Genomic DNA, 14,326 nt, shown 5'->3' with positions numbered 1-14,326 from the left:
GATTTCAATGCCTTGGTTTGAAAAAAATAAGTTATGCCAGTGACTAGTTAAGTGCCATTTCATAAGAAACCCTTTGATACTTTCACAATATGCTTGTTTCATGTTTGCAAATATGTTAAAATAAAGAAATATATAAAGGTAAATATATGCTTATGCCAATTTTGCTCCCAACTGCTATTTTTGGACCTTGTCATTTTATTTCGCTCCAATGACCGGTCAGAATGGGAAACTTTGATAATTCATAATTCGAAAAGTTTTTGACCGATTTTGACCATTTAACCACCAAAATACTTCTGTTGATTAGTTCTACTCAGAAAACAATCTTTTGTAGCAATAGGGTCAACATGAAATTTTGATGGTTATCCCTACTATTATTGATGCATTTTAGTATGAAGTGCAGTGTTAGTCTTACACTAGAGCTACATTTGTACAAGTGAAGAACTGCATATATGGTGAAGACATTACAAATACCTGCACATACAATTGAATTCTACACTACTCACATTTTACAGTCACAATTAAAATACACAATTGAAATTAAATAGAAGTGCTGCTTGCAATACATTTTGTTGAAATTTGCAATGGTGAAATGCAATTTGTTGGCAAAATTGTGTGCAAACAGACAACATTGTTTTCATCCGTAAAGAAAGGCATTGGAAACAATTTCCCATTAGCGTGACATTTAGCTTGGGGCTATATAGCTATTTGTGGGACCCATGTCTCTTTCTATAATACACGGGAAAAGTCAAAAGTTGCATTCATAACCTGCACATATTACACCAATCAAATAGCTTGATAGATAACTAACATCTACAGTCCCAGAAGTTATTGATATACCGTAAACGTTCGCCTAATGGCGCACCTTGGCCCCTTTGCCTTGGAGTAGATTTCATGTACAAATAGAGGCCCCCGCCTCTAAAAATCCCAACAAGAATTAAGGGTATGTACCCTTATTTGCTGGTGGGATTTTTATGGGAGGGCAATTTTAGTTTGTGTCTAAAATTCCAGTTAGGTCAAGGGAGCCCATAGCGCCATTAGGCGAACGTTTACGGTATATCAATGACTTCCGTGTGTGACATACATGTAGCAAGGAATTACACTGACTTTCGCAACTTTGCGCCGGAACATTGGAAAACTATCGTTATTATTTCACACACAATAGCATTGTACAGATGTTTATACTACAATAGAAAGTGCTATTCGGTACCTATCGTGACATTGATAGCACTATATAGGACCAGATTAAATGGGATGCCTTACGTAAATGTTAGTGACAATCTTAGAAGTAACTCCATGCAGAAGAGACAGAAATTGAAAAAAAAAAGCTGGGTTATACCACGGGCTATCCAGTTGAAATCCATATATCCCCTAAGGAAGACATGACATTAATCTCACACAGGGAGTATGAATTTCAAATGAGGTTACATGAATGGGTGACTCCATTTGAAATGTACACCCCCTGTGTGGGAAATTAATGTCATGTCTTCCACAGAGGGTGTGTAGATTTCAACTGGAATAGTCCAATCACAGAAAGGAGCAGATTGAGAGAACAACACACAATGGCATTTCAAGATCTACACAAACAAGTTGGGTGACTCCATTTGAAACCTACACTCCCTGTGTGAAGATAAATGTCATGTCTTACACAGGGGGTGTATGGATTTCAACTGGAAAGTCCAATCATAGAAAGGACAAGATAGAGAGAACAGCACACAAAGGTATTTCAAGATCTACACAAACAAGTTGCAATTGAAGAGAGGAGACCAAAGACACCACAAAGGATGATAGTTCTCCTGACATACAAGAACCACCACAAAGTCTGTGTTAGACAGTTAGTCACTCGTATAATAATTCAGCAGTATTAGTTGCATCAAGTCATCCAGTACCCACACAACAAGCATGCCAAACCTGATGATAGAATGGTGTATCATTAGATAACTGGTCTTGTTTTTGTTTTTTTATACCTTTGGTCATAGAATTCCAATAATTGAAGCAGTGGCGTACAATCGTACATAGAGTGGGCAGCTGGGGCAGTGTTATAGGGAATGCAATATGGACCTTCTCCATAGACGCTTGTACAAATTCACTTGACGGCTCAAGGGGGGGGGGTCGCAAGTCCTGACTGGGGAGGCACAAGCCCCTGCCTGCCCTCACTCGTTGGTTATGCCATGGAAGTTAAATTAATGTGCAGTTCCATTTTTACAGGAGACTAAAAATGAAGGGTCAACAAATACACGCTAATCATTAGAAAGAATTGATTCCAAATTGCATTTCCATACAGCTTACACATTTGGTCAAATTGGGACAATGAGATTGGTTCTATTGGCATTCAAAATGCATAATTAAGAAGTCTATCTTATCCAAAACATCAGTTACCAAAATGTAAGCGCTACAAATAATTCTGTGAAAGCTATAAGCTATCTCACGAGGTTATAGCTGTGCCAGGTAGAACCCCGCAGAACTGACGCTGGCCGCCAGGTACAATTTTTTGTTCACAAATGAATTTTTCATCATAAAAAGAGCAAAAAAGCTTTTTAAAGGGGCTAATACGGTCACCCCGGACTTTATTCCCCAATCACTCCAAACCATTGTGCCGAGCCAGCACTCTAATTGGATAGTAAGATTACCTGGCACTCAACTTGGGCTAGCTCCCGGGGGGGTACTCAAGTTTGGTTTTGGTAGGGACGTGCCGCTGAGATTTTGGAAGTAGACCCATAAATATACCAATTTTTCAAGAAATTTGGACCCATTGATATAGCAAAAGTCAAAATTTGGGAAAATTTTGAAAATTTTAGCTAGATTAAGGAAAAATTGGGCTGTTTTCCCTAAAAAATTGAGAAAATTTTGAAAAAGGACCCATTCATATACCAAAATAGGCTTTGAAAAGGGGTCATTGATATACCAGAAGGCTGAAAATGCTACCCATGTTTGCGGAACGTCCCCGTATGGTCATTGGGCTAGCTACAACCTTGGCATCTCATAAAGAATTACATTTTTCTTGGTAACTTATGATACACCCATTCTATCATAGCAAGCTTCAAAGCGTGGCAAGAAAACAACAATCAGGTGAAATACCCTGAGAGCAGAAGACGTCTTTGGGGTAGAAGCATTAAACACTGCGATACTAGATGAGTTGGTCACCCATATACGTCCTGATGTCTGTATCAACAGCCGATTGACGTCGTCGAGGAAATCGTTGTAGTTACGGAGTTGTAGGCAAAGAGGTCTATTTCTTGAATCTATGTCAGGGCAAGGGAAACGAGGTGTAGTGTACAGATAGAAATAAAATGAAAATGAAACAAAAATAATGAAATTAATGAGAAATCAAAAAGTATGACAACACCTGCTTTACAGGTGTTTTGGTACAAGTAAGTTGCAATATTGTTTAAGTGGAAATTTTTGTGTCAAATTAATTTTCGCCATTTTCCATGCTCAACACAGCGACCAAAAAATAAAAATGAGCGAATAACTGTTGTTTTATGCATAGGTCTATGTACGAAAACTCAAAATCATGACTTAATGACAAGCAAAGTAATTCAAAGTCAGCAATGTGTGAACAATTACACACACAAAAACTACCACTTTTACAGCAGTAGTTTAATTACCTTTGGTGGGTGCATGTTTTTTAAGATAACATAATTGTATACGTAAAAATGGCCCAAAATAGTCATCCACCATCATCAGTGTACCATATGTTTCAGACCATGATCCAGATTTGCATGGCCAGTTAATAATTGCTTTGATAATAACAGTTTGCTTGGTGGGCACATATATGCGTATGGGCAGTTAATGGAACAAATACGGTACATTGGATTATGAAATGACACAATTGCAATACCGTCAAGATTTGCCTAATGGCGCATATGGGCGCCTTGCCATAACTGAAATTTCAGGCACAAACTAAAATGCCCTCCCGTAAAAATCCCACCAGCAAATATAGGGCACAGGCCCTTAATTCTTGTTGGGATTTTCAGAGGAGGGAACTCTCCAATTATATGTGACATTTACCCCAAGGCAAAGAAACCCATGTGCGCCATTAGGCAAATCTTTACGGTATATCCAAAAATCGTGACTGACGTTTAACTCTCCCGAGTCCTGCCTTTCAGATTATTTGTAAGTTGACTGAACTCGATTTTTTTTTTAATCGGATGCATAAAAAAAGCTGGGCATCTTAAACATTAATTCAAAGTTTGAATAACAAAAACAAGACATTGGAAGAAGTAACAGTCTTGTACTAATATGACCACAAAACCTTTGATGAATACAATAAACAACAAAATCACACATTTTAACTCCAACTGCTGCTGATTTTCCTAGCTATTTAGAATAAATGAGAACATGTATGTAGATTTCACATGAGAGACAAAATTGCTGTGATCCAGTGGTGGTAGCAGTATTTCCTCTATGCACACTCTAGCTATGAAATCACAAGACATATTACTCACGTTTCAGACATGAAACATTGAAAACATGAGTAAAATTCTAGACTTGTACAACATAATCTGATATCTAATATGTGTACATCCATATCAAAACGATGCACTTGTCGGCTGCTACATGTGTCTCATTTCACATAATAACTGGGAATAAATACCAGACTCATTTCAAGTGGGGGTCACTTTATATCATCCCCAAGTCACATGGCTTATTAATCCAGCAAACATTCCATAAGCATGTCACTTGGGGATGATTTGAAGTGACCTCCACTTGAAATGAGTCTGGGATTCATTCCTAGCTATTATGTGAAATGAGGCACATGTAGCAGCTGACAAGTGCATCGTTTTGAATGGATGTACACATGTGTTATTATAATAGTACCAACATCATTGAACAAATTATAACATTTTAATATGCCTAACATTAAATGGAACCAAGTGTTACTGGGTTATTCCATTTAAAACCCACACTACCCCTGTGGAAGATTTTGGAAATATCTTCCACAGGGGGAGTATGTTTTTCAAATGTAATTAGTCAGGGTTAATCATTTTGAAAGCTATACTCCACCTGAATTATGGCTTTACCTATAATCTTCCACAACTAGTACTGGAGTGAGTATTTCAAGTGGAAGTTACCCAACTATTAATTCATACTCCCTCTGTGGAAGATATTTCCAAAATCTTCCACAGGGGGTGTGTGGATTTGAAATGGAATAGCCGTATAGCTGCCGTATGTGACAATTCATCTTGTTCAATACACACTATGGCCAATGTATCATGAATGAATAGTGATTCTGTTTGGTGGTCAGTGATTCCGCATGGTGGTGAATAGCTGCCGTATGTGAAAATTCATCTTGTTCAATACACACTATGGCCAATGTATCATGAATGAATATGAACTTGTCTCGTGGCCAGTGATTCTGCAGCCCTACTAGATATGGCCTTTTGACCGTAGCAATCTTTAAACATGCTATGCCCTGAGAACCGCTATAAACCAAGTGACCTCTCCCACCTCCCCACCTCACTGGAAGAGTTCAGACAGATAGGTCACTGCGTTTAGCGGTTCTCTGGTAGTGTTTAGGGATTGGCACAGTCAAAATGCTCTATAGTAGGGCTATGATTTGGCATGGTGATATCTGCTCCATGCAATGTGACAACTTCTCTTGCATGTACCACACTTAATAATAATTTTCAAACTCCTTTTGCAGCCGTCTGGGCAAATCAATATCCCAACCAACCAGTCCCAAAATGATATGAACCCTGAAATGCTCGACTAATAGTGGCATTATTGACTAATTCTATGGGCAAGAGCTGAAAAGACGTAAGATATAAATTGTGCCCTGTGGTTGTCAAACTGCATAAGGCACCAGAAACAAATATGTTCGGTCTTTGGATCGACCGTTGATGCTTGTTATTAATGAACTATCAACTAATTAATCAGAATTAACGCTAAATTTATAGTGGTCAATATCCCTACAATCAAAAAATACTATTTTATCACAATTAACAATAGTAAATTAATCGATTTAATAAATAATAAGCATCAACCAGGCATTGATGGTCAATCGAAAGATCAAACTAATTTGTTTCTATTGCCTATAGGGATGGCTTTGACTCAAAAGCATCACCAGTTGTACGTTGGCACCTAACAGAACCGGCTGTTTAACCGTGTTCTATTGTTCCAAAATCTTCCACAGGGGTAGTGTGGATTTTAAATGGAATAGCCCAATTGCTGGTTCTGGCAGGATGCAGGTGATCAAATGGCGGTTTGGTTTTGAAGCCTTCACTAAACATGACTGTAACAAAATGATACATGGTATTGAGATGGGAAATTGTGAAAGAGAGTATTTAATTAAACTTCTATGCAAAAAGGGTGTTTTTTTTGTTCACTTTGTTGGAGTAAGAAACCAGAACTAGAACCAGAACCAGAACCCAAGTGTGACATAACGTCACTGGGCGGGAAAAACCTCGTATGTAATTCCAAAGGTCAAATGCAAAACCTCATAAGTAAAAAGTGGGCCCCATTTACAAAACCTCATACGATTTTGCAGTTTTATGTGAGACGCAAAAAACGGTAAAAAAATTAACAGGATTTACATACAACATGGTGTTGCTCCTTTGGTCATTTACAGACACTTATGCACTTATGCAGTTAAAAGAGAAGAACCAGAAGGTGTGTTGAGATATTTTCTTCAAGTTGATACACAAAAATAGAATTTGATCAAAATTGCACATAATTATGAGGTTTTGTAATTGGGGCCCACTTTTTACATATATGAGGCTTTGCATTTGACCTTTTAAGTTTCGTTACATACAAGGTTTTTCCCGACCAGCGACGATAACCTGATCCAATCAGCCCAAAGACTGCAATAATGAAATTGAGATAAACTTAAAATAAGGACCAAAAATAACATGAAAATAAGAAAGTTTAAACCTTTTTAACCAAATATGCCAAGGATGTGGGGATTTAAACATCAGTAAGTGCATGGCACTGATCAAGTTAGCTGCTCAATGCCAGAAGTGGGTAAGAGCAATAGCTGCCCTGTGAACATTTGGAAATTTCCACACAGTGTACTCATCTACACATGGCAGCTACACGTGGCAGCTATTGCACTAACCCATTTCTGGCACCGAGCAGTCAAAAGTTAGCACTGGTGGTAACTCAATTTCCAAAATTTCAGACTTGGGTCTGAGTGGATCAGATCTGGTCTAATTTCTCCATGCAAACAACAGTATATGATGCACATAATTTGATGGCATAGAAGTATAAATTACTCTCGTTTGAGCCACCCTGTATACCAACCTGCGGCACGTTTTCATGTACCACAATAGAAGTATCATTAGTCACCCAGATTTTATTATTAACAGGAAGAATCTTCAGGTCATCGTAGAAATCCTCAAAATTACGAATAGTAACACAGTCCGGTCCCTTTTGGCCTGTCAGGTCATAATAAATTCAACTTACAAGTTATATATGTGATGCGATCAAGCAAAATCAGTCGAAACTCGGAAATATTGATTTTGAGATATAGCCAAACAAAGGAAATATTTCTTTTTGTTTTCTATTGTTTTGGAAATTCTTTAATTGCTCATATCTTTGGAACTGATTGTTCAATTGCAATGGAGTTTTCTGCAAAATGCTACTTTGCAAATGTTTGTTACTATCCTATAAGAAACTGAAAATGTATTATTTCCGAGATCCGACTGATTTTGCTTGATCGCATCATATTATAGATTAATGTTTGGCATACGTTCACTGTGTAATAATATAAATAACTATGTGGCTAATTGTATTAAAAAGATATTATTATTAATACATAATTGTGGGATAGGATTTTACGACAGGAATTCATAACAATTAGTGGGTTTTTAGCGGGTTCACCGTCAGACAAGTTTAGAACTGTCAAGATTTCGTCAGGAGTAGCTCTGACTTCTTCAGGACAAAGTACCTAAGAATGAGACATGTAGGCCGCCCCTTGCCTACTGATAGCTCTGAAAAGAGCCATTCACTGCAGACTGCCCCTTGTCAACAGAGAACAAGCAGACCTCGCCTATCTGCTCATTTTAAAGGTTTTGGTGGCTCTGAAATGAGCCGTTCACTGGAGACTGCCCCTTGTCTACAGAAAACAAGCAGACCTCAATCGCCTATCTGCTTATTTTAAAGGTTTGGTGGCTCTGAAAAAGCTGTTCACTGAAGACTGCCCCTTGTCTACTGAAGAAGTCAGAGCTACTCCTGATGAAAGCTTGACAGTTCTAAACTTGTCCGACAGCAAACCCGCTAAAAAAAACCACTAATTGTTAATACATAATATCAATATTTTTACCAATCATGTTGAATTGTTTCCAAAAGCCTGGCTTCAACAAATTGTCATTCATTGGGCTATTCCATTTAAAATCCACACTACCCCTGTGGAAGATTTAACTAAAGTCTTCCACAGAGGGAGTATGAGTTTTGAATATAATAGGCAATTGGGTAACTTCCATTTGAAATACTCACTCCAGTTGTGGAAGATATAGGTACAGCTCTAATACAGGGGGAGTATGGGTTTCAAAATGATCAACCCCGACCAGTTACATTAAAAAAAAATACTCCCTCTGATATTTCCAAAATCTTCCACAAAAGTGTGAATTTCAAGTGGAATAGCCCATTACAGGTACCTCATCCTCATCAAACTTTAAAATGGTGATTAACCTAGGAAGCAAGATACCTTTAAAAATGGCCTCCATTTGAAACTCACTCTGCCTTCAGGTTGAATCTTTCTCAGAGGGTGTATGGAATTCAAATGGAGCTGCCTAAATGTGCTCATTCCATTTGAAATTCATACTCCCTCTGTGGTAGATATTTCCAAAATGTAGGGGTAGTGTGAATATTAAATGGAATAGCCCAATTAGCCTCATTATTATGTTTTCAGGGTTATTAGGAGTTAAGAAAACCTAATAATGATAATATTGGATGGCTTATTTCGCATGATACCATAACATATCGGATTCGTCATACAAATATCGAACTCGCCGTTGGCTCGTCCGATATTTTTATGACTCATCCGATATGTTATGGTATCATGCTCAGCCATCCAATATTATATCAATATCAACATGACACAGTTACTATGATTTAGCATCTGTCAAAATCATTGTGCCCATCTTGGGAGCATACCAAGACAGGCAAATAACAGGTGGACGGGTAGCTAGTTAATTAGAGAATAATAATAGGAATTTTTGTTTTTACTATCCTCTACCTATGATAGATTATAGGCAGGTGCGCCGGCTTCCACTGCGATAAAAATATTGGGACCAGCCTGTCGTCTATCACAGGTAGAGGATAGTAAAAACAAAAATTCCTAATCGTTTATTCTCATTCTTAGTCAGTTAAAAATTATTTTAATAACTGTAAACTATTTTTTAAAGCAAAAACTAAGTTACCGTCATAAACACTACCCTTATTATAAAATGAACGAAACTTGTTTACAACTTCACGTATTCTGTTGCGCATACTGCTAGCAAGTTCGTGTATTTCACACTAGTCTATGCATATAACGCGATACATACGCGCACCTCTACAAGCCTGTTACGCGTTATCAACACTCATGATTATACTTTATAGGTATAATGGAACGCGTCTGGCCCATTTAGTTAAGTTCCAGGTGCACGTCCTTTAACACAATGCATATGTAAACTTTCTTTATCTGTGTCAATAATAGAATATTGATTTCAACGGAGTATTGAGCTGTATGGAAAAAATATTTATAAACAGGGTGTTGACACTGTGTCCCACTGACTAAGAATTCTATAATACTGGAGCTTTGTTCCCAGGGTTTTTTCTACTTACCATATTCAGGGCATGCACTATCCTGTCCAATCCCTAGATGGTCTTCCACTTCTCTATTTACCTTCCACTGTCTGTCGTACAAATACAATCTAAAAAAACAAGAAACAATCTACATAAACTCCTCAAAAAAAGTCTGGAAACTTTCAAAAACGGCTGTATATCAGAAATTTTTGAAATCTCTCTCCATATTGTTTCATATCAGTGAAAACATTGATGTTTCCTGTCAACAATGACAACTCATTTGTGACAATAACTCATTCCACGACTGAGTAACTTTCTTTGAAAGACAGAGAGGTCTCAAAGAAAATGTCCGAAACTGACCATTATCTGTGCTCATCTCATTGATTTGAATGAATAAATGAGAGGGTTAAGGGATCTGGAATGAGCGTTTTGAGCGTTTCGACAGTATATTTAGTGGGACATGAGAGCACATCAGACATATCTGAATACGAAGAATGTCTTTCTGATATCAAATAATTTTCATTTTTTGAAATTCAAATTTTATGACAAATTATTAAAATTTGTTGTGATATTTTTCACTTTTTTGATATATAACAGTCCTCGAAGTAAATTTTATAAATCTAATGATCCATTATTTGACATGTTGCATCTAACGCTATAATTTGGTTCATCTCAAGTTCGGTAGTGACATACGTGTGTATTTTGATTGCCGCAGTATCAAATCGCACCCATCAAGTTAAATGCTGTGAGTGTACATGCACACGTACGTACATGTTTGTCAGAAAAGGTCTATTCGCAGTCGTAGTGCACGTTAGTAACCATTGGTTACTGCTCCAAGCCTGGGCTCAAGCGCCTGTTCCGAATTTTGATATGCCATAGGCTTTGTGTTGTGATCATTTCGATCAGTGGTTCGTAACAAGGAAAGCGTAATCCATTTGACCTGGCAACGGTCATATTCTAACGTGCACTACAACAGCGATATGACTCGATACAAGGCCAAAAAAAAGTTGCTTGCCCCCCACCAACCGACCAAAAATTGTCCAAAAATTTAGTTTTTAGTTTATAAATTTAATGATTTTTTATTACTTTTTCTGTGTCTAAATTTCATTTCAAAGCTAAATTTGGCCAATTACTGTAAACTCATTATTACGTTTATAACTGGCAAGCAAACAATTTTTTTCTTGGCCTAATTGAAAGCCACTTTTAGAACTTTTAAGGTTGAAGATGATCACATACGTACCTTATTTCATTGTTGGTTATTATACTATATGCCAAGAAGAATGGATTATTTGGAATATCTGCACTACGGAGATTAAACAACCCTAAAATAAAAAACGCATACATCGTCTGATGGTTAATTACTCTTCTTGTTTGTTAAAAAAAAATTTAAACATGACCAGGCAATGATATGGTCTAGATAGTACAAACTATTCTTTCTTTAGATTTTAAAAGGCAAAAGCCCATAATGTTCAAGTTGTTAATTCTGGATCCTATATTGTCACTGAAAAAAACTTCCAAAATCAGGTTCAAATTCCAGATGGTGCTCTTCCAGAAAGGAGATTTATGACTATACTAATACTATTACTGATCATGCCGATGGCGGCGCCCACAGAATCGAATGGCATGTGATATTTTTGCGGTAAATACAACAAAATTCATTCATAAGTGCATCATGAGGAAAGAATCTGATGAAAATAGTGACATTCTAAAATAATTAAGCAATAACTGGGTGGACGTTTGAGTCAAAATAGGTTTTGTCCATGCAATATAGCGATCGTCACAGACAGGGCCAATATGACTTAAGGCAATTTTTAAGCTTACCCACATGATATGGCATGGAAATTTTGTGAGAGGGGGAGCGTTTAATACAAACAATACGGTACTCTGTACTTACATGCCACCTCATCCAGCTTGGTAATAATCAATGCTTCTGCATTCTTCTCCTTCATTATCCATCGAAGGCTTCTCTCATCTTTATACCCGAAGATCTTTTCCTCCCATGTGTATCCTTAAAAAGCAAGAGTAAACACATAATTTATAATGTAGGAGTTAATCCCTCTGTACCAGGCAGATGTGAGTTCATAAGGGCAATGTCGGGGAATATAGGTCACAATCAATGGGGCGAGATGAGGTCCATGACCATGCGCAGATCTGGCTGGACAGGAAGATATTTAATATTCCGAATTTATAATATGCCTACCAGTTCCATCTATAACCGATTTGCTAGAGAATATTTGTTACCATGTTTAATAAATTTGTATTAATCGTATAATAAAATGTGGCCAAATGTATATTTGTGTACATAGGGTGTGGATCCACTCTTCTACGGACTTGGCTACTAAGCATGTCGGGAAGGATATGGCGGTATGCTGACCTGGGTCAATATGTTCTGGGCAGATTAGGTCCGACCAATTGCCTACGACCTTGTGTGCGATCATGTGTGACAGGCAATTCCCGATAATAATAGAAGTTCCCTGTCTGTACTTTAATCAGCAGAGATGCCAAACATGAGGGTTTTGTGACCTAGCCTGTAACTTAATGTGCCAATTATAATTACTGAAAGTCATCTTTTTAACAACAAGATTTAGAATTACCTTCCTTTTTCCCCATTCTTCATATGCCGTAAAACCCCGTCTAGAAGCATATATAGTGTTTTTTATAAAAGCTTAATTAATTCGAAGCAAGCGTTAATACATTTGTATACCAATACAATAGATTGGTCTTAAAATAATACTTGTTTGTATATGTTTGGATCCGTAATTTATTTGCTCAAACTCCATAATGGCGACTGGATTAATGTAGCTTTAATCAGAAGCACACTATATGCTTGTAGACGGGGTTTTACGGTATAATTTTACTGATATTCAGGATTTAATATACATTTTCCATTTTAGATCTCCATATGTGACCCGTTCTGACAAAACCAGGAACAAGTCGCATTTTTGACATTTCATGATTTGAATAAAAATATAAGCATGGGACAATAAGCTTCAAAATGATACCAAAATTATAGCGTCAGTACTTTTCAAGATATGGATAATTTTGTAAATGATACCTTGATATTTTTGCAGAACTGCTATTCTTAAAAATGGGCTAATTAGTTTCCTGCTTTACACAGGATTGAACAGGGATTATCATAGTTCAACTGTCAATTATTGATAAGATTAAACCTCTTTTTAGTAAGTACTTTTAACGATTTGAAAGTCCACTTAGTCCCACGGTCAAATACCATGAAATTAAGAATTCCAAAATTTGATTTTTTTTTTTATGGGAATGTGACTATGACTTAAAAACATGCCTGGCGACTTGTTCCGGATTTTGTTGGAGCTGGTCACATATATGCAAGATTGCGACTCAAATTGAGTTTGGGTTGAAACATGCAGCAACTTGGATCTTACTCTAGTCCAGGTATGTAAATGGGCAACATATCCATTTCCTGAAAATACATCTGGTCCTGGGACAGGTGGCCGAGACCTTGCGTGCAGTATTGAACATTTAGAGGGATTTGTCTGGGGAATATGCTGCAGGGTATCACCCCTTCCTAAAAAAGTTTTTTCGGCTCTATTTACATGTATGATGAATTATCATTTTCCATTTCTATAAATTAATTTTGTTTTAACATTTCCAAATCAATATATTATTGAAAAATAACACCTTGATGTTTTGCAGAAGTTCAGTCTACAAATCATCTTCTTTTGAAAACTTGCTTGATTTATTGTTGTTAATGAGTTATGTAAGTTTTACCAAGGTGATAACCACAGGACCTACAAAAGTATATATTTGAATCCTTCTACATGCTCGCTATGAAATGATCGATGCAATTTTTGCCAAAGCTCACTACCATTCACAGGATGCTGTGAATGACCAAATTGCAACAGTTGAAAATAGTTACTATCCTTAAAAACATCATTTCTACTTCTTTTTCACAAACCCTGTAAATTTCACAAACTGCCACCTTTCCATAAACGTAGGCCATTTTTCTTCTCAATTAGATGTCGCTTTTGCGATTTTATTGAGTATTTGTTTAGATTTAGATTTAGCCACAAGAATAGGGTTTACTCACTTTGGATGAGATAGTGAACTATGGACCCTTGAAATGACCATGATGTTTAAAAAACTAAAATGCTACTGCATAGGCACCAGGTACCGTGTCTGCAGTACCATCACTGTCACCAATCTTGTCAAAATGATTGCCGTTGTAGCAAAAACATTTAATATTCATGTGGGCCAATATTATTGGTTGATATTGGTCAACAATTCAGCTAATTACACATTTATCAAGATTCTTAGATGAATACGAATTAATATATGCGTCAGCCCTCGAATTAAGGATCTGAAGGGGCACAGCAACTTTTTTAGGGCAAGTTGATAATTGCCTTGGATTTTCACTGAAAAGGTAAGGCAGCACAGCAGTTTGTAATATTTCAAGAGGGCATCATGGCAACTGTTGAAAATTTGAGAAGGGCACCAAGGCAATTTCTCAAAAGTGAAGAAAACACACACAAACATAGATAGATAATTTTATAATGAAGGGGCAGGACTGGGGCACCGACGGTAACTTCATTAGAGGGCACGGCAAGTGACTGCCTTGGGTAAATGG

At 37.1% G+C, this 14,326-nt stretch overlaps 1 protein-coding gene across 2 annotated transcripts in view; it reads right to left on the bottom strand.

Annotated features, from left to right (window-relative positions):
- Positions 1–14,326, bottom strand: part of LOC140141521 (xaa-Pro aminopeptidase 2-like) — a 57,498-nt gene that overhangs the window by 30,369 nt on the left and 12,803 nt on the right. For both annotated transcript variants that reach the window (XM_072163405.1, XM_072163406.1), the window contains exons 8-11: positions 11,621–11,734; positions 10,967–11,048; positions 9,766–9,854; positions 3,076–3,239 (exon numbers count right to left, since the gene is read on the bottom strand). In XM_072163405.1, coding sequence (XP_072019506.1) covers positions 3,076–3,239; positions 9,766–9,854; positions 10,967–11,048; positions 11,621–11,734 — 449 coding nt within the window. The remainder of the gene's footprint in view (positions 1–3,075; positions 3,240–9,765; positions 9,855–10,966; positions 11,049–11,620; positions 11,735–14,326) is intronic.

Source organism: Amphiura filiformis, chromosome 19 (assembly GCF_039555335.1).
Source record: "Amphiura filiformis chromosome 19, Afil_fr2py, whole genome shotgun sequence".
In the NCBI taxonomy this organism is placed as follows: domain Eukaryota; kingdom Metazoa; phylum Echinodermata; class Ophiuroidea; order Amphilepidida; family Amphiuridae; genus Amphiura; species Amphiura filiformis.
This window is presented reverse-complemented; position numbering and strand designations above follow the sequence as displayed.